Source organism: Ananas comosus, linkage group 1, assembly GCF_001540865.1.
Source record: "Ananas comosus cultivar F153 linkage group 1, ASM154086v1, whole genome shotgun sequence".
Classification (NCBI taxonomy): domain Eukaryota; kingdom Viridiplantae; phylum Streptophyta; class Magnoliopsida; order Poales; family Bromeliaceae; genus Ananas; species Ananas comosus.
The window spans coordinates 21871613-21893201 of record NC_033621.1 but is presented as its reverse complement, the minus strand read 5'-3'; the positions used below and the strand labels follow the sequence as shown (position 1 = coordinate 21893201).

Sequence of the window (21589 nt, the reverse complement as noted above, 5' to 3'; positions counted from 1 at the left end):
ATAAAATTTTTGGTGAACTTCAATTTGTCCTTTTGTAGTTTAGCACATTTTCACTCGGCAGTTCTATGATTCAAAAGTAACATCAAACTACCCAATCGTTTCAATTTTTGTTTTTAAAGTGAAAAATACTACTAAATAAAATAATAGATGATAATTTTTATAAAATATTAGATTATTAATATTAAAATATTATATTATAATCATTCTTTACTAAAAATATTATTTTGCTACCGCCGTCTTTAATAGTAAGTCCTTTCAGTAAAAAAAATAATAAAATAATTAAGTATATATTTTTCTATTATAGGATGATAAAATACAAATTTGCTAAATTATATGCTCAGAGTAATAAAAGTTTGTTTAAATTTTTTTTTATCGAGTCTTATGTATAAATAAATCAAACAACTAATTTAAACAAAGAAGTAAAATTAATATTTTTTTCCTTTCAAATTTGGTCAAATTAAATATGTAAAAAACGATTAGTAATAAATGTAGAGTTACCATACTTTCGAAATTATAAAAAAGTTAGATGGTTTTTAATTTCTCAATTTTTTGATTAAAAATTATGGGATTGGAATGGTAATGATCACTTTAAAATTTAGTAATTTTATTATAAAAACAATATTAATTTAAAAGTTAGAAAATAATCATAATGTAACACAGGATTCATGTACTTTCAATGGACTCAGTTGTAACAATGATGATCATTAGATTTAATAAATAAATAAATAAATAATATATATATATATATAATATTTTATAAATAAAATATAATAATAATAATGATTATGATTAGTCGATCAAACGGACCAGCCTCGTGTCCTTCACAATTAAGCATCCAACGCCCCACCTCTCCCACCACCCATTTCCTAGAGAGAGAGAGAAGAGAGAGAAAGTAGAGAGAGGGAGAAAACGAGGCCCGCGTTGACAGCGGAGTCGACAAAAACACGTCCCTCCCTCTCTCGATCCCCCCGTGTCGGTGGCGTCCTCCTCCTCCTCTTCCTCCTCCTCCTCCTCCTCTTCCCTCTCCTCCCTCTTACTCCCCAAACCCTAACCCTAACCCTAGCAGTAGGTCGTCGTCGTCGTCGTCGTCGTCGTCGTCGCCGGTGGTGTGGAGCGATGTCGCTGAACATGAAGAGCCTGACGCAGGCGCTGGCGAAGACGGCGGCGGTGATCGAGAAGACGGTGACGACGACGGTGCAGGAGGTGACGGGGCCGCGGCCGCTGCAGGACTACGAGCTCCTGGAGCAGGTGGGGTCCGGGGGGCCGGGGCTCGCGTGGCGGCTCTACGCGGCGCGGCCCCGCGCCTCCGCCCCCTCCGCGCCCTACCCGCTCGTCACCGTCTGGGTCCTCGACAAGCGCGCCCTCGCCGACGCCCGCGCCCGCGCCGGCCTCTCCAAGGCCGCCGAGGACGCCTTCCTCGACCTCGCCCGCGCCGACGCCGCCCGCCTCGTCCGCATCCGCCACCCCGGCGTCCTCCACGTCGTCCAGGCCCTCGACGAGTCCAAGAACGCCATGGCCATGGCCACCGAGCCCCTCTTCGCCTCCGTCGCCAACGCCCTCGGCTCCCTCGACAACGTCCCCAACCCCCCCAAGGAGCTCAAGTCCATGGTACGCTCCGCCCCCTCCTTCTCCTTCTCCTTCTCCTTCTCCTTCCTTCCGTAAATCTACTCCCTCTCTGCGTCTAGATCAGGGGATCTGGATTTGGAATTGGCGATTCGATCGAGGTAGCGACCTATGTTCCGATAGGGTGAGGGAGGTGAGATCCATGATTATTACTTATGAGAGATTGCATGATTGGATTACTCAAGGTAGATCGAGAAAGTTCTGATTTGTGGAATGTGTGGATAGCTGCATTTCTCATTCGAAGGGTGGGAGGTCCTGTAGCGGCGGAAGGGATTTGATGAATTCGGATCCTTGTTATGCTTGATCCTCTTCTTCTCTAAAACTACTTGCTCTTTTTTCTGATCTGGGGGTTAATTCTATCTCAGTAGCAATCAATGTTGTGATTGCTGGGGATAGGGCTAGTATCTGAATCCCATTGATTATTCGAGATTATATGATTGGATTAATCAGGTAGGATTTATAAGGTTTTGATTTAATGAAATGTCCATAACTGCATTTCTGATTCAAAAGGTGGGCGGGAGATCAAGCACCCGGGGGAACTGAATTGAATGGACACATTTTATTTATAGGTTTTTTAAGCAATGAAAGGAGAAGGATATGTTTAATTTGATGGAGTAGAGAGTAGAGAGAAATCCAGTGACTAGACTGTGATTCGGGCGCATTATACTCGCCATAAGCAGTTTTGATGCGAGTGAATGAATAATGCAAAGAACAAGTCGGTATGAGTTGGCATCTGTCTTAATGCTGGATGTAAGAATGCCTTTTATATATGGTGATTAATGAACCATGTTTTCTCTTTGGGCACTTTATATTATTTGGAGGTAATGAAACACCTACATGTTTTATATATGTTTGCTCTTTAGGCCGGGCCTTGCGGTTGGGAGTCCTTGTAACACCTGTTTTTGCTTGAAATGCATGTCTTCTGAAATGCTTCTTTTTGCTCTTTGTTTCTTTTCTTATGAATACTAATTGGGCTGTGTTTGGATAGATAGTCAATTTGATGCTGAAGGGATAGATAGTCAATTTGATGCTGAGCTATTTCCCATAAACTTATTTATATGGCACAATTTTAGTGCTTCTGGGGGTCTTCATGGTCCATGATACTGTTAAAGTGGTAACATCTATGCATGTTTTTTTTTTTTTTAATTATATATTTTTGTACTTTATTTTTTGGACAGGAAATGGGGCTGTTGGAGGTTAAACATGGGTTGCTTCAAGTTGCGGAAACTTTGGATTTTCTTCACAATAATGCTCGTCTTGTTCATCGAGCTCTATCTCCCGAGGTCTATTTTATTCCATTGTTTCTAATTCTTGCAACTTAAGATCTTTACTGTGTTTGCTTCATTACCTCTAACATGCTTGACCGAACTTGAAGTTTTGCTTTAGCACCTATGGTAAGCTGTTGCTGACTATAGACTTTTGTTGCACAAGTCAGGAAATTTGTCGAAATTCTGTTTCTATCTGTAGTAACAAGAAAATCCACTAAAGAAATCTGTGTGAAAATTGTTACTGCTGCATGATTATACCTTCTGCAGTTTTGATCCAGATTGAAGTTGAATTTGACTAGATCTTAGTCAGTTCAAGCTGCTACAAATGGATTTGCTCATCAGAGTGGTATTTCTTGTTACTAACCTCTCTTTATACACTAGTATTAGCCTCACATTTTTGCTTCTGCAACATGTGGTGACCTTTAAATCTTTTTCTTTGTTGCTTAATAATAATCTGCTCCATTTTAAAGTAGAAACTCCCTTCTTATTGGAGTGGTCGTTTAACATGCATTGCTTTGTTAATGCTTGGAGATATTTCACAACTAGATGTTTTTGCTACAGTTGCTCTAGAAAAAGCATTGTTTCTTTAATTTACAAGCTTTTCTTAGTATCTGAAATTTACTGTTGCAGACCGTCTTCATTACTTCAAGTGGAGCTTGGAAACTTGGTGGGTTTAGTTTTGCAATCTCTACTGACCAAACCTCAGGTGGTTTGACATCAGCTCAGCAATTTCATTATTCGGTTAGTGGTCAAGTGTTGTCAAAGCATAGTATATTAGCACTTCACTCCGTACTATGTTGTGTGTTCTCTCCTGTGTAAAAATTGCTAACGGGAAAGAGATTTATTCACATAGGAGTATGATGTTGAGGATTCTATCTTGCCACTTCAGCCATCTCTGAATTATACTGCCCCAGAATTGGTGCGTAGTGCTTCTCCTACAGCCAGTCAATCAAGTGATGTGTTCAGTTTAGGATGTCTTGCATACCATCTGATCACTCGCAAACCTCTGCTAGACTGTCATAACAATGTTAAAATGGTATGTTCTTTTATTGCTTTTCTTTCTTAATCATTTTCTATATATATATATATATATATTATTGGTATCTTGATATTATTACTTCCGACTGTTAAAGTCTGCCTGAACATTTTTGTTTTGTTATAATATTCGTCTTCTCTAGTTTGTTTTTACCGTCTCTTTGGGGTATTAATAAGGATTTACTAGGTGCACTGAATTGTGGAAATGGAAAGTTCATCTTCTTTTCTTGTTTAGGATTTGTGTCTTTGTCAATTTGGATGGTGGCGTTGATGTCCTATGCCCCTCTAGGTGAATTGCTCGCATCTTTTGGCACTACTAAATTGAATTAGTTTACTAAGTTGATAGTTTGAAATGGATTGATAGCACGGTTGAAGTTTCGGCTGTTTTGGTTTTGAGCTGCACCTATCCTAAACTAGGAACCAAAACAAGAATGTGTTGGTTTTGGTTTAAATTTATTTAAAGGGGGGCATAATAATATAATCTTGATTTAAACCAGACAAAATAAACATATAGGGCCAACTTTGATTGGAATTTCTTTTGTTCTTTTGTGACCTCTTTGATAAACGACAACATTGAAAAGAGCTATTTTGGTAATGAATGTAGTCTAGTTACAAATTGCATTTTATTAAAGGTGATTTAGTTACTTTTTAGTTGTTCCAGTCCATTGCAAATGTAGGAGGCCTCTCGACTTGTTGCCAAAACCTTTACTTTCAAAATTGGAACTTAAGGATCCCTGTTGAATGAAAACTTAAAAGCAATGCTTTGAAACCTTCCATTGATTTTCACCCTCAAATTTAAAGATAAATGATAGTATTCTTAACTTCTCATGATTCTACTCATATTTTTGGAGTTCTTAATTTCTGGAGAATCAGTTTTGCGTATGATGTTTAGTCGTGGTTCTATCCAAGGATTGCTTGTGCCGCCCCATACTGCCTGTGCTGTACCCTTGCCAAGGCTGTGTCGGTGTGGTACGGGCGTGTGCGGACACCGTACCGACAATTTTTTTTTTTAGTTTTTAAAGGTATTTTTGAGGTGAAAAGTTTTACAAAGGTTTTTCCATATTTGAAATATGTAAATCTTGTAGATCTATTAACATTTGTTTCAATTAGTGAGTTCAATTGCATATGAGATCATCTTTTAGTGAAGAAAGGTACAAAAAAGATCTCCAATTTTTTTTTTTTTTTTTTTTATCTTTTTAGATGTAGTGAGTTTGCTTATAGTAGTGTTTTTCTATAAATTTTTATCCAATTATGACTTTTGTTGTTTTCATGCATGCACTTTCAATATATATAAAATATTTTTTAGTTATTACAGTTTTTATGACTCTATTCTTACTAAATTGTGTGAGATATAATAGTTGAGCCATTTTTATAGCTACTAGAGATATTAAAACAATTTGAAAAGCTATTATTTTCTGAAAATTTAATAAAAATTCTGTACCAATGTGTGCCAATGTATCAGTGGCGTGCCACTGGCACCGGGGAGCTTGCTGACATTGGCATGTCTTGTGGCACCGTGGGCAATCCTTGGTTCTATCTGACCTTTGAATTGACATGATATGCTATTTTAGTAAATTATCGTTGTTAGATATTGCTTAATGTTAAATTAGAAGGAAAGCTTATATGTGTTTAAAGGAGTACTATATGCAGGAACCTGCAGAGTATAGATATTCTCTGTTCTTCTTCCATAATTTATACTCTTTAGTTTTTTTTTCTTTTACAGTATACAAACACCTTGATGTACTTCACAAGTGAAGCTTTTTCAAATATTCCTGCTGAGTTGATTATGGATTTGCAACGGATGCTTTCCATGGACGAGGCATCCAGGCTGAGTGCTTTGGACTTCACAGGTAAATCATAACTTAGAATAGTTCTTTTTAATAAATCAGTTAGGGGAAGTTTTTGTTGCCCCTTCCATGTAAATGGGTATTTTGTTGTGTAGTAAAAACATGTGTGTTCATCATCAATTGTGTTACTTTTCTTTTTTAAAATTGGAATTTTGAGATTTCAGTGTGGTTTTAAAACCAGAGAGTTATGCAATTCAGTATCTATAATTCATATAATATCAGGTTCCAAGCGAATAGCTGGGGTTTGATGTTTAGCTGTTAACTTTTGATCTGGTAATCATTGAACTGCTGGTTTCTCAAGAATGTTCAATTCTTCTTTCAGGTTCTTCCTTCTTCCGAGATGATACTAGGTTGCGGGCTCTTCGTTTTCTGGACCATTTGCTTGTATGATTGTTTACCTCATTATTTTCAAATTCTTGTAACTGGAGTTCCAATAATGAAAATGATATGGCAATGGCTAAACTTAGATTGCTAATTGATCATTTACCTTTTTTTGTAGGAGAGGGACAATATGCAGAAGACTGAGTTTTTAAAGGCTCTATCAGACATGTGGAAAGATTTTGATGCACGTGTCTTGCGGTATAAGGTCTGAATTCTTTTGTTTTTATGTGAAAGTGTTTTCTGCTATATAGCTTTCCATGCATTATCTTGTACTGCTTTCATTGTGAGTTTAAGGGTTAGGATATCCTTATAGTGAAGAAGTCTTGCTTATCCATCTCCCTTTATTGTCATTTGGTTGGAATTTTCTCTATCTGTAAATTTTTCTACTTGGTCCAAGTTCTAAATCTTCTGATAGTGCAACTGAGTATTGCATGTATGTGGTCCTTTCCGAACGCTGCTTACTAAATTTTTACTGGATGTTCTTAATTGATCATAGATGTGTCTTTTCCTACCTAAGTGTTGAAATGTGTTATTGAAAAATTCTTTCAACTTTCGATGATTGCATTTTTCTTGTTTTTCTCGAAAAGCTACTTTCTTCTCGTCATGTTCCCCTGTAACGAATAGTTTCATCACTCCATTGTCTTTAGATAATTTCTTAATCCCAAGTGTTATGTTTGCCTAATTAATTGTTTATTTGCTCTATTGCACCCAGGTTCTGCCACCTCTTTGTGCTGAGCTTCGAAATACTGTGATGCAACCAATGATTTTGCCCATGGTTCTGACAATAGCAGAATCCCAGGTATTTTTCTTTTGACATGCTAGCTATTTATTTTCCTGAAAAATTTGCCTATTTCTTGTTTTTCTGAGAACTACAAATATAGTGTGGTTTAACAGTTTGCCGAAACCTCATGTTGTATGTTGTGCTAATGAACTTACTGTTATCTTTACTCTTTTAGGATAAAAGTGACTTTGAGCTTTCAACATTGCCTGCACTTGTTCCAGTCTTAACATCAGCTTCTGGTGAAACACTTCTTCTTCTTGTAAAGCATGCCGATCTGATTATTCACAAGGTAATTGAAGTTTTCCTTTTCCATACTTCCAAGAATTGTGCCTTTCTAATTTTTGCTAGATATGATACTTAAATCAATTGTCTATTAGAGTAATGAGTATCATAGGATAAATTGCCTGCCTCCACCCTTCAAGTGTTTATCTTTTGTCTTGTGTTTTTTTTAGTATGTTTATAGAAGGTAGTGAAATTATTCATCCTGTGTGAAAAGTTCGGAGTTGGGCTTCTTTTTGAGCTGGTTTGTGTATGTTTAACTACAATAAGGTCTTGTTTTTAAATTTATGAGCTAGAACGTCATGTTTTTAAGTTTAGCTGACTTTTTTCTTGTTATGAGATGTTGATTTTGAATAAAAGGAAATTGAGAAAGGTATATTCATACAACCGGCAATTCATGCAAAGGAATAGAGCATCCGCATATGACATAACATACATGAAAACTGTATAGTAAGGGGCTTATTTTTCTTAGTGATCACATTAGCTGATACAGAACAGATTTGGCATGGCATAACTTTTGGGATAGCCATGTAAGATCAACTATTACCTCATAGGTGTCATGTAGAATGGAGGAGTTTTTTTTCACTGCTGTTGATTATTTACCAATGCATTTTTTGATAATGTGGGTTAGTTATATGTTATCTGCTTAGTTTAACCAGATAAAATACTGTATTGAGGATAATTATGTTACTTTTTTTATACATATGTTTATTCCATCTGTTGCTGTGTAAAAAGATAAATTGATAATTCGGTTTTGTTAAGCAGGCATGAGTGTCTTTTTTTGCATTTATTTATTTTCCTTTCTTGTAGGCTACTCAAGAGCACTTGATATCCCATGTTCTACCAATGCTTGTTCGGGCTTATGATGACACAGATCCTCGTATACAAGAGGAGGTTCTCCGAAGAACAGTTCCCCTTGCAAGACAGCTCGAAATGCAGGTAACTTGACACGCGAATGTGTATCAATCAACAACTAGGTTACTGAGAATATAATCATATGAAACGCGTTTGGAAGTAAAATACAACCTTGTTTGCTCCTGTAAATTGTTTCATGTACTCTGTTACTCTGAACTACAAGGACATCTGTTTGTGGTGATACTGATATTTGATCTACTCTTTTGCTTGGATATCTATTTTGAGGTCCAGTTTGTCAGTAGAATTGCATACGCTGCTGTTGCAAATAATTTAGTCATTCCTCTTACAAGAAGAATTTCGTCTTGGATTATGGAAATTCCATCCAATACGTTAACTGATTGTCTCTATGATCCTTATAACGTGAGCTTTTAAATGCTTTGTAGGTGAAGAATTTCACCTTGGATCACGGAAATTCCATGCAATACGTTATCTGATTGTCTATGCGATCCTTAGAACCTCAGGTTTTATATGCTTTGTAGACCAGGAAAATTATTAATGTGCTTAAGTTTCATTCTTGTAGCTGGTGAAGCAGGCCATCTTGCCCCGGGTTCATGGCTTGGCTCTAAAGACTACTGTTGCTGCGGTATGTGGAAGTCTTACTAAGTCTCTGTGATGATTTTTATGTATAATTTTCAAAATGTTGCAAAGCTGATCCTGCACTGATTTTCTTGAAGAGATGTGCCTATTTTATAACATTAATCCATTATTTAGTGCTCTGCATAAAAATGATTTTTTGAGTCATTTATGTTTATGTCTTCTAGTTAGTCAGATTAATTATGTGGTAGAATAATTTAGCCGTTCTTTTGTTTCTGTGCAAAAACTAGGTGAGAGTGAATGCCCTCCGTTGCTTAGGAGATCTTGTTCCTTCACTCGATAAGCAGGCAATATCAGACATCTTGCAGACGCTTCAGCGCTGTACTGCTGTAGACCGCTCTGCCCCTACTCTTATGTGTACTTTGGGAGTTGCAAATTCAATCTTTAAACAGGTAACTACTGCAAACACTTATGAAATATATACATATATACCCCAGCAAAAGTACCCATTGACAATTGTATGCCTGCAATAGCTGAGTTTCCATGCATGCTTTTCAAAAACTTAATTTGCTCATCTATATTACCTTTAAGTCCCCAAAAGCCCCTCGGTACAAGCTTTTTCTAATAAGTAACCACCTTTTCCTTGTGGATTGGATGATTCCCCAACTTAATGTAAAGGTAGTTTTTCAGAAACTATACATCGAGGGTTTTGTATCAAAATTTAAAATTTTACAAGGTTTGTGCTTTGTACCTTAGTTAGATGATTTTGCATAGATACATATTTTAAAGCCTAAATCTGCTTACGCTTTTGAAACTTTTCACTGAGTTATCCATTTGAACTTATTTGACTTGACTTTTCATTTTCTATTTAACATACTTGGACTGTTACTGAGTTTTCTTTCTGAATGTCTAATAGTATGGCGTAGAATTTGCCGCAGAGCATGTACTTCCCATTATCTTCCCACTTCTTACCGCTCAGCAGTTGAATGTACAGCAATTTGCCAAGTATATGCTCTTCGTCAAGGATATCCTAAGGTATTGCAAGTGTACCAATGTAATCCTTTTTTAATTTCTTTTCTTTGATACACACATTCTGGCTTATATGAACTGATATGACTTCTCTAAGGCTTTGTTTGGATTGCAGAACAAGTTATCCGATGATAAGTTATTCGGCATGAAGATTTTCTTGTGTAATTAGAACATAGGAGTTTGATTTTGCTCCTTGAAAGGTCTGGACATGTATAATTTGGTAGGACAGTATATTTCACTGACGAGATGATTTATCTTATTCTGAAAAAATAACTTGAAAGTTGAATATGCTTTTCCATTTTGATATTTATCTCACTCCTAACTTCTAATCACAAATAGAAAAATCCTGATACCGAATAGCATATTACTTGATATGTTGTTCCGACACGCAAAGAGTCCTAAAACCTTATAAACTTTAGAGAACGGTGAATATGCAACACTCTCCAATGTCTGGTCTTGTGATTATTAATGAGCCAAAAATGTAAATCTTTGTTTTGTTTTTGGAAAGAAAATGGTGGATAAGCCCTATGCTATTCAAACTCAGTAACTTGTAAAATGCAATGTGAGACAAGCAATTACTCTAAGCTGTTACAATATGGTGTGTTATAACTTATAAGTATCTCATATTCAGCATTTTCTCTTCTTGCAGAAAGATTGAAGAAAAGCGAGGAGTGACAGTAACTGAAACCGGAACCCCTGAAGTCCGAGTATCACCTCCGTTAACCAACGGGCTTCATTCCGAACCAGCCAAAAGACCGACCCAGAATCCATCGACAAGGTCGGGCCCATCATGGGACGAAGACTGGGGCCCGACTACAAAGAAAAGTGCCACCCCTTCACTCCCTCTTAACTCCACAACGCAGACCAATCAGTCATTAGTAGCAGTTCCACAGCCCACCTCAGTTGCAACTCCGTCGTTTCAGTCTCTTTCATCCACTCCCAGCCAAGCAGCTTCCACTACGTGTGCTGCTGTAGACATCGAGTGGCCCCCTGCAAGTGCTCCCGGCAACGTACATATGCGATTAAATGCCAATGAGGAGCAGAACTCTTCAAGCAATAGTGCATTCAATGATTTGGATCCTTTCGCCAACTGGCCACCTAAGACAAACAATCCATCTACTAATTTTGGGTTTGGGGTTAAGCCAAATCATCAAAGCACCGCAAATTCATTATCCACAATGAGTGGCACTTTTGGTCTCACCAGCCTATCGAAACAAGAAAATTTTAGCGGCCCAGGCTCAAATCTTCTACGGCCCTCAAATTACGGGAATTCAGGTTTAGCCCTTGGAAATTCGAATTTATCTTCAACGGGCATGGTGTCCGCCAATTCTAATAGTTCCAGTCATGGAAAAACAACATCAGACCTCGGATCCATATTTTCCTCGAAGAACAGCACCCAACCCACTCCTAGACTTGCCCCACCTCCCCATTCAGCTGTCGCGAAGCCGCGCAGTAGAATCCAAGGTCAATCTGGGATGTCAAGACTATCGCGGGCTTCTCAATCCAAAGCATCATCAGAGCAGCCACCTATTTTAGATTTGCTGCAATGAAAAGGCACTTTTCAGTCCACCTGTTCTTTTCTTATACGGTGGGTGCACCCTCAATTTCAAAACCATCAGCTGGGGATGCTGGGAAATTTTTGCCCCAGAGGGTGCTGTAACAAAATCCCCAATCGCAAATTAATATACACGTCGATTCAACAAGGTAATATATATTCTTTGGGATCTTTTGAGAGGTTAGAGAGAATAAGGTTTGTGTAGAGCACTATGTAGTATGAACCTTTCTTCATTTGGTTTTTGGGTAAAGGTTTGTATTTAGTGAGGGTTTTTAGTTTATCGCTCTGTAGATCTTGATGTTGCATGCACAGATCAAAACAAGAACAGAAATGGTTCCTGAGTAGAAGAGAAATTGCTTGTGTTTGACACTTCAGAGAGAAGTGGAAGCTTCTCATGGTTGATGCATCCCTATAAAACAGGATTAATATTAAGCTCATAGTTAGTTTTACTAGTTATGTAAAGCTTGTTGCCTTTATGCCTTGTGATTTATTCCTTGGTACTTTGGTAGGTAGTATCACAACTTTGTTAAGGTGGAAAAAGACTGTCTTGTCCTTGATTAAGGCCTAATTGGGGATTGCGCTTTCAAAAAGCATCCGATTTTATGCTTTAGAATCTTTAATCGAATGTGTTTTTAATTTTTTCTTCTTTAATATTATAAAATAAAATTCGGCTGGAAATTGTTTGCTTCTTTATTGGAATAATTCTTGTAGTTTTATGATATCGGAGGAGAAAAAAAATTAGTTCAAAATACGAAAGCATGTGTTTTTGACCACTACAGTATCAAACCACGCCTAAATGTTTGCAGGGACGCAGAAACCTCACATGTTGAGAGAGAGAGAGAGAGAGAGAGAGAGAGAGAGAGAGAATTGGCATTAAAGGGCATTGTGAATTCTAATAAGTAGCTAATCACTGATTTTAATCTGCTACGTTCATCTACCATAGTGTTTTCTGAATCCAATTTATATGCTAGCACTCACATATTTCCCTAACAAGAATGAATGAAAATTACATCAAATAATAATAGAACTGCTGCATTCTAAATACTTTTTCTATTCAAGTTGAATTAAGGGAGGTTTATATGTACAGAGTTTGACTTAAACTAATTAATCAAATAATGTTTGCAATTGAAGAACTAATCAACAAGAAGATTCTACTTCCTTAAAAATAAAAAAAAAAGATATGAAAACAAAAAAAAAGAAAAATTATTTTGCGAGCTTGATCTCCTAAATGCTTCTTCAGTAGAGTTTTCATTGCTCTCAAACCTCGAGGAAAAATTATTTTCTAGACCTTGTCCACCTCATTAACAAAGTATACTCTATGTTGTTTTCAATGTTGGTAGCTTAATTATAACCAATAATATAATTGCTCATCCTGAAATAGTCTCCTCTTTTTTTCTGTTTTTTTTTTTGGGTAGGGGATTGGGACCTTTCACCTTCTAGGTTTTTATAATTAAGCGATTTCAAACAATATTTTTTAGAATTTTATCAAGTTTATTAGTAATTTTACCAAAATTTAAATTTAACAACTTTTAACTAATGAGAGCCATTAAATTTGATAGATTTTTTTAACTTAACAAAGTATAAAAATATAAATAAAAAATTAGTCGTTGAGAAAATCTCAATCAAAATAAAAAAGTTGAGGGGGCCATTTTTGGTTAACTAATATAAACGGCATGTAAGAAGAGACTTTAAATTAGAGAAACGTTATCTGCTTGTAAATATTACACTTCTATTCAATTCAAAGGCCTGCAAGGCCGCAAGGCTTCACAAGTCTTATCAAATTTTTTTTTTTTTAATGCAAACAAATTAAACAGATGTTATGAATTCTTAGATGGTTGAATTTAGAGTTAACCGATACTAATTTTTTAAAAAATATAGGAAAAATAAAATGAGTAATTTATAGCTAGGATTAAAAACTTATTTTTTATTATTGATTTCAGCGAATCTAAGAAGATAAGTAATTTCTTTAAAAAATTTCTTCCAAATTTTTCTTTTCTCTCGTTCTAACTATCCATCAAAATTAATGAATAATTAGAAGCTTACGAATATAAGAACTATTGTGCTCCTAATAACACAATAATCCTATTATATATAATATAACTTTATATTTCACTTAATTATTTTATAAACAAAATTAGAATACTTTTGATAGAAATGTATATATATATATAAGGGAAAACTTCAAAAACCCCCTCTGTGGTTTCGCACTTTCTCACTTTAGTACTCTGTGGTTTAAAATGTATCAATTGCTCCCCTGTGATTTTGTTTTTATTTTTTCGATCGGCTGCTTTTTTCTTAATATTTTATTAAATTATATACAAAAAACTTCAAATACCCATCTAGATTTATCGAATATTTACTTTAACACCTTTTAATTTTAACTTTGTCACTGATTTAAGAAAAAAAAAATAAAATTGATAATAAAAAGAGAAAAACGAAACCACAGGCAGGTAAATTGATATACTTTAAACCACAGTGTATTAAAGTGAGAAAGTGCGAAACTAAATGGGAGGTTTTTGAAGTTTTCCATATATATATATATGGAAATTTGATTTCTAGAAGTTTTAAATGCTGTAAATAATGTTTAACGGTGTGGATCGTCGATTCGAAAGCTCTATCATCAAAAACAACTTATGAGTACGAGGGCGATCGTACTCATAATAGTATAGTAGCCGGACCCATATATAGGCCATAGCTACTATACTATTATGAGTATTGGAGCCTTCGTACTCATAAGTTGTTTTCGATAATAGAACTTTCGAATCGACGATCCACTCCGTTAAATATGATCTAGAGTATTTGAAACTTTTAGAAAATAAATTTCGTAAATTTTCGAAATCATAATAAAGTCCATCAAGTGGGCATAAAATAAACGGTCAAAATCGAACGATGTTCTAAAAAAGGATGATTGGATCCTTCAATTCAAGATCGGAGTTATTGATCTTTATCTATGTAGTGAATAGAATTTTCTATCAAAAATTCAACAAATTCTGATTCTTTTACACCGTTAAACTAGCAAGTATCCCATACCGGCCGTTAAAAATTATCAAAATTTGTGACCTCTTGATCGTAAGGTAAATGATGTCAAAAAATTATAAAATTTGATTTCTAGAAATTTTAAATGCTGTAAATAACGTTTAGCGGTGTGGATCGTCGATTCGAAAGCTCTATCATCGAAAACAACTTATGAGTACGAGGGCGATCGTACTCATAATAGTATAGTAGCCGGACCCTATATATATATATATATATATATATATATATATATATATATATATAGAGGCCATGGCTACTATACTATTATGAGTATTGGAGCCCTCGTACTCATAAGTTGTTTTCAATGATGGAGCTTCCGAATCGACGATCCACTTCGTTAAATATGATCTAGAGTATTTGAAACTTCTAGAAAATAAATTCCGTAAATTTTCGAAATCATAATAAAGTCCATCAAGTGGGCATAAAATGAACGGTCAAAATCGAACGACGTCCTTAAAAAAGGATGATCGGATCCTTCAATTTAAGATCGGAGTTATTGATCTTTATCTATGTAGTGAATAGAAATTTTTATCAAAATTTCAACAAATTTCGATTTTTTTACACCGTTAAACTAGCAAGTATCCCATACCGGCCGTTAAAAATTGTCAAATTTATGACCTCTTGATCGTAAGGTAAATGATGTCGAAAAATTATAAAATTTGATTTATAGAAGTTTTAAATGTTGTAATTAACGTTTTACAGTGTGGATCGTCGATTCGGAAGTTCTATCATCGAAAACAACTTATGAGTACGAGGGCGATCGTACTCATAATAGTATGATCTAACGGGTGAAAATGATTAATGAAACAAATCTAAGGGCCAAAAATTTATGAGTATAAGGGAGCCAATACTCATAAAAGTATAGTAGCCGGACTCTATATAGGCTGGGGCTACTATACTCTTATGAGTATAGACTTCCTTGTACTCTTAAATTTTTAACCGTTAATTGATGGGATGTGTGGTTAGGATAACGGTGGTCTCCACCTAAAATGACAGTGGTTCCCTAGGGTTTAGTCGGTAGTTGGTTGAATAGTATGATCTAACGGGTGAAAATGATTAATGAAACAAATCTAAGGGCCAAAAACTTATGAGTATAAGGGAGCCAATACTCATAAAAGTATAGTAGCCGGACTCTATATATATATATATATAAAATACTTCCTACTTTGTAGTTTTGGATGTCTTGAATTTAGGGTATGTTTGGTTCACCTATTAGACTATGGAATCGGAATGGAATTCATTGATTCCGATTGTTGCCGTTTGTTTTATAGGAATGGGATTCCGATTTCCATTCCACTTCGGAATGGGAATTGCCAAATCCATTTATGATCCAATCCGGCTTTGAATCCCGAATTGGTTCATTCCAAAGTAAACTATTCAAAATTCTTTTTCATCAACACTTACCACCTCATCCTTCATCACTTTTCTCTCTCTTAATCAAAACCCTCTTTAAAAAATTTTAAATTTTCATTTCAATTTCCATTCCAATAATGAACCAAATATTTTTGGATGGTTCGTCATTCCATTTTCCATTTCAAAACAATTCCATTCCATTTTTCATTTCTATTTCAATCATGAACCAAACATGTCCTTAATGGGATTGTTGGAATAATAAATAATCCAAATGCTAAAAAGCAGAAAGCAACTACTATTGATAGTAATATAGATGAATCTTTATTTTATAATTTTAATGTTTTTTTGGCCTAAAAACTGTTGTTAAACACCGGTAAATTAATATTTTTCACAAACTCTATGACGATATAATATAGCATTTTGCCACCATATATAAATTATACTTTGCCACCCGTAACAAAAGTATAAATTAGTTGAGTGTGCTTGAACATCCACACTCACACGAAACTTGAATACAATATTAAGTGATGTCACCAACCGTCTCTAAAGGGCTTTTTTTGCAAATAGCCCCCTTACAAAAATTTTTTTTAAAATTGATCTCGTCAAAAATTTATTTACAAAAATGGTCCTGGTCTCGCCACGCAAGCGCCACGCGGGCGGGACTGGGCCAGATGGTTAAGTTGAACACGGTGAATCATTCACCGTGTTCAATACAAAGTTTTTGTATTGGACACGGTGAATGTCCAATACAAAATAGCTAAGGTCGAAATATTTGTATTGGACACGGTGAATGGTTCACCGTGTCTAATACAAATACCTCCAACTTAGTCATTGTTGGGGTATTTGTATTGGACACGGTGAACCATTCACCGTGTCCAATATTGAACACGGTGAATGGTTCACCGTGTTCAACTTAAACATTTGGGCCCGCCCTGCCTGCGTGGCGCTGACGTGGCGCTGGCGTGGCAGGGGCATGGCCATTTTTGCAAATAATTTTTGGACGGGACTATTTTTGCAAATAAAATTTATCAGGAGGCTATTTACAAAAAAAGCCCGTCTCTAAATTAAATGGCAAAGAACTTGATAATTCGTATTTGAGATTTTAAATTCCAAATTCTAATTAATTTATATTTTCAGCTAATTTTTTTTTTTAAAATTAAATAAAATGGATAGCAATGCTGCTTTCTCTCTCAAAAAAAGAAAAAATTAAGTGATACCGTTAAGAGGTGTGACTTTTGTTAAGAGGCGCTCGATCTTTTGAAAGCATATATCTAAATCTCTATTTTAAGTGGATTTAAATTCAATATTTACATCCGCCATTTGATAATTATTTTTTTCATTAAATTACAGAGAATTTTTCTATAAATATTTATTTTTTTACTTTTTTTTTTATGATTTTCAAAAATCTATATTTTGCCTTCTTTAAGTTTCAAAAATATTTCACAGGAGTACGACGTTAATCGAGAGGGTAAAATGACAAAAAAATGAATGAAATAATAATGAAACCTTGACGGAGGAGGACTAATGCAATAATTTAAAATGTTGAGAGAGTAAAATATAAATTTTTGAAAGTTAGGGAGGAAAAAGTAAAAAAAGAAAGTATTTATACGGATGTTTTATATAATTTAGCCATATTTTTGTCTATTATATTATTATTTTTTATTACATTTCTTTTGCATATCGATTTATCTAATATATTTACTATGCATGAGAGCATCGGTGTTACTGTCCATTAGGTTTCCGTCACTATTCCGATTTTTTCTTATAATTAAGATAAAAAAATATCTGGAAAAATAAAAAAATATATTAGAATGAGTTTTTACTAAAGTTTTATGTATTCTAGCCGAAAAAGAAAAAGGTACCTAAAAATACCAACCAACTACTCTTTGTTAATGCCATTTCCTTTTAAATATAGAGAAATACTTCAATACACCAGGTAAATTAAATCTAACTGTTCATATTTGAGGGGTGAGATTGACTTTTACATAATAGTTACCTGCTCAACAGGTTACCATTCGTAAGGGTAATATGGGAAAACAAATAAAAGCTAATTACTAAATTTGATTAACCCTACACAAATATTTGTTTCCTTATTTAATTTTGTTACTTACCAAATTAGAAAATGCTAAATTGATAAATAATAAATCTTTATTTAAACTTTATAATTGTGTATATTAAATTCAATTTTAATTTTAATTTTAATTTTTAGAACGAAAAAATTTATGTTTAAATGAATAGTATATTTCAATTCAAATGGTTAATTTGATATTAAATGACACGAAATTTTAAATATATTAACTTATTTTAAATTGTAAATTATTTTGTATTTATAAACATAACTTTTATTATTTATTTAAATTAAAGGCTTCTATTTTTAAAATTAAATTTAAATTGTTCATTCGATAGTAAAAACAACATTAAAATTCAAAAATATTGATTAAAATTAAAATTAAAATTTAGATTTAGTTTATATTATAGTTAAAAAAATAAATTTTGTTAACTATTTAAACTAAACGATTCCATGTTTGAAAATTAACTTTAAATTATAAATCTAAATTTAATTTTAGCTATTATAATTTCAAATTATCTTTAAAAAAGTGTTTAGCTTGTTTAAATTACAAATTAAGTTCATTTAACTTGGACATGGATTTCTCTATCAACAAAAAAAACCAAAAAGGAAAAATAGCTTCGAAGAAAATATCTGTGGGTGAAAAGTTTCTAAAATAAAATGGAATATCTTACCAAATTACTAGAAGGGCATTATGGGAATAAAAATAGAAATTTACAAAAGAGCCCTTCATGCTCATTTTATATATGAGGAAATAATTTACCCTTGGTAGGAAGGTGACTGGTATCTATGACTACAAAAGCCAGTCACCTTCTTAACTAAAAGACATCTCCACCGTTCATTTTAAAAAATTTAAGGGCCGAGATCTTTTTGGTGCATAGGAGCATTGCTCATAAGAAGAAAGATTATTGCCTACACCAGACGTGTTCACTTAATGATGATATATCGATTTGTTTATGACCTCTTTATCCTTCTACATTTTTTTTTTTTCTGATCATCAAAAAGTCAATAAATAAACTTATAAACACATCTAGCTCTACTTTTCATCCAACAGGGGTAAGTAAAACTATATTTCCTAGAATTTTGGGTGCAACTAAGTCAAAAGAAGCATGAGAAATTTTAAAAAAAGAGTTCTAAGGCTCCGACAAAATCATCATAAGCTTCAATTGTTACGGCAGAATTTGATAATCTAGCCATGAAAGATAATGAAAATATAAAAGATTTTTGCTCTAGAGAGTTGCCGGAATCATAAATCAAATAAGAAGTTATGGAGATACAATTGAAGAGAAAAATATAGTTGAGAAAATTTTAAGAAGTTTACTACCTAAATTTGATCATAATGTTGCTGCAATCGAAGAATCGAAAGATTTATCTATATTTACTTTGCATGAACTGAGCAGGTTTACATATCAAAATATGGAGCAAGCAATTCAATCCAAACTAAAAATCCAAGAGAGGAAAGCAACAAGTATGGAGCCAAATGGCAAAGATAGAAGACAGTTCCAAAGGAGAAATCAAGATAATTGGTCTCGTGGCAAAGGTAAAGGCCGAAATGGACAACTAACTCAAAGAAATGGTAACTTCAATTCCCAATATTTTATTTGCAAAAAATCTGGACATGAATCTAAAAATTATCATTTTCGATGCAAAAGATGTAAGATTCCAAACCATTCTGAAGGAGACTGTTGGTTTAAGGATAAGAAAGATAAAAATGAAGCTAATTTTTCTAAAGAAGATAACGGTGAACAATTATTTTTACTCTTGCATGAATGCTCAACAAGAATTGAATCACAAGAAACTTGGTATTTGGATAGTGGTTGCAGCAATCATATGACAGGGAATCGAGACTTCTTCATTGATCTACATCAAGATTCATCTTCTCAAAGCTTGGTAATGGCAAGTTACAACAGATTGAGGGCAGGGCTCATAGCTGTCTACACAAAAGGAGGTATGAAAAGGTTAATTCATGATGTTCTCTATGTTCCAGGCTTAACTCAAAATTTACTAAGTGTTGGGCAGTTATTGCAAAATGGATATACAGTTATATTTGAAAAAGGTGAATGCAAAATTTTTGATAAAAATAAGAAAGCATTAGTAGCAAATGTTAAGATGACCCCAAATAAAGTTTTTCCTCTGAACATGCCAACCAAGCAAAATATTGCATTAAAAAGTGAAAAAGTTGATGAATCATATTTGTGGCACTTGAGATATGGCCACTTAAACTTTAAAGGACTTCATCTATTAAAAGAGAAGAACATGGTTTTCGGTCTTCCGTCAATAAATAAAGTGGACCAAATTTGTGTAGGATGTGTTTACAGAAAGTTACATCACCTTCCATTTACTAAAACATCTTGGAGAGCAAAGGCTCCGCTCGAACTAGTTCATGCAGATATTTGTGGCCCTACAAGAGCTCCTCCTTTTAATCAAAAGAGATGTTTTCTTCTCTTTGTGGATGATTACAGTAGAATGATGTGGGTATATTTTCTTGAGCAAAAATCAGAAGCTTTTTCTATCTTTATTCAATTCAAAGCATATGTTGAAAAACAAAGCGGCCACCAAATAAAGATATTAAGAACAGATCGTGGAGGTGAATTTACTTCTCATTCATTCAACAACTACTGCAAGGAGAATGGAATTAAAAGGCAACTTACTGTTCGACATACACCACAGCAAAATGGTGTAGTAGAACGCAAAAATCGAACTATAGTAGAAATGGCTCGAAGCATGATGAAAGGAAAAGGACTACCAAATCAATTTTGGGCTGAAGCAGTCAATACTGCAGTTTTTATTCTTAATCGATCTCCTACAAAAGCTGTTCAAAACAAAACACCTTACGAGGCTTGGCATGGACAAAAACCTCAGGTAAAAAATCTAAAAATTTTTGGGTGTATTGCTTATGCTCTCATTCCATCACAATATAGAGAAAAATTTGATGAGAAGGGTGAAAAATATGTTTTCATCGGATATAGTGAAGAATCTAAAGCTTATCGTCTTCTTAATCCAAAAAACAATCAACTTGTTGTTTCTCGAGATGTACTCTTTGATGAGTTAGCAGCATGGAATTGGAATGAAAGCNACATGGACCCCAATGGTTTTGATGTTCTCCTCCAAAAATATCACCATTGGATTTTGGGCCACTAAAGGGGGTTGCTTCCTTTTCATAAATGTTCATCAGCCCCTTACCCCTCTGATGCTCGTCTTCTGCGTTCTATTCAAGTGCGTCCTTTGAAGGAGTCGTCCCCTATTATATTGCCCCACTGCTACTGTTACATGTAATATACATTTCGTTCCACATTAGCATTACAAGCTGCGAAATACAGTGACCGTACGCAAATCAAGGGATGAACGGTAAGCGTACGCAATCAAGGATGAACAGCAGGTGGCTGTACAGGCTAAGGTATGTAACACCCACAAAAAAAAAAAAAAGAAAAAAAAGAGAAAAGGAAGCCGAACAATTACTAGTTGATTTGATTTATTGAACAGTTTTTCTGTTTAAGAGTATGCGTGGCAGTCGCAACACACAATATTATTATACAGTCAAAAATTAATAATAATAAATCCACGAAAATATCACTGCTGAATTTCAAATTTTCATTTTATATAACTCGATAAGAAAGCCGCTAGAAGATAGAGATCCCTCAATTACCAGGACAAAACAAAAGAAAAGGTAACAGCCGAGCACAGAGAAGCGAGAAATGCAAGCGTTTGGTTCTTGCTGGATAACCAACGTTTCTTGTTGGCTTCCATGCACGACCTGTTTCATGCTGTTACGAACTCAAATACGGCGCAATTAACTTGCAATATTACTCTCACTCTGCACGATGTGGAGTTCTCTCATTCGCCGACAAGTGAATTAAGAGAGCCCCAGTTCGAGATTACGGAACA

General features: G+C 34.6%; 1 protein-coding gene across 1 annotated transcript; it reads left to right on the top strand.

The window, feature by feature from the left end:
- On the top strand, positions 840 to 11867 carry LOC109711067 (SCY1-like protein 2). Its single transcript, XM_020233967.1, has 14 exons — positions 840 to 1608; positions 2802 to 2906; positions 3522 to 3632; positions 3745 to 3927; positions 5650 to 5776; positions 6096 to 6157; positions 6273 to 6359; positions 6867 to 6953; positions 7111 to 7224; positions 8025 to 8153; positions 8650 to 8712; positions 8954 to 9115; positions 9580 to 9698; positions 10342 to 11867. Exons 1-14 carry the CDS (start codon positions 1117 to 1119, stop codon positions 11240 to 11242), a joined length of 2742 nt encoding a protein of 913 aa, XP_020089556.1. The 5' UTR covers positions 840 to 1116; the 3' UTR covers positions 11243 to 11867.

Coding starts and splice junctions, on each gene's coding strand:
- LOC109711067 (XM_020233967.1), top strand. CDS start 1,117: ATGTCGCTGAACATGAAGAGCCTGACGCAGGCGCTGGCGAAGACGGCG. Junction 8,154..8,649: donor CAAGACAGCTCGAAATGCAG/GTAACTTGACAC, acceptor TCATTCTTGTAG/CTGGTGAAGCAGGCCATCTT. Junction 8,713..8,953: donor TAAAGACTACTGTTGCTGCG/GTATGTGGAAGT, acceptor TGCAAAAACTAG/GTGAGAGTGAATGCCCTCCG.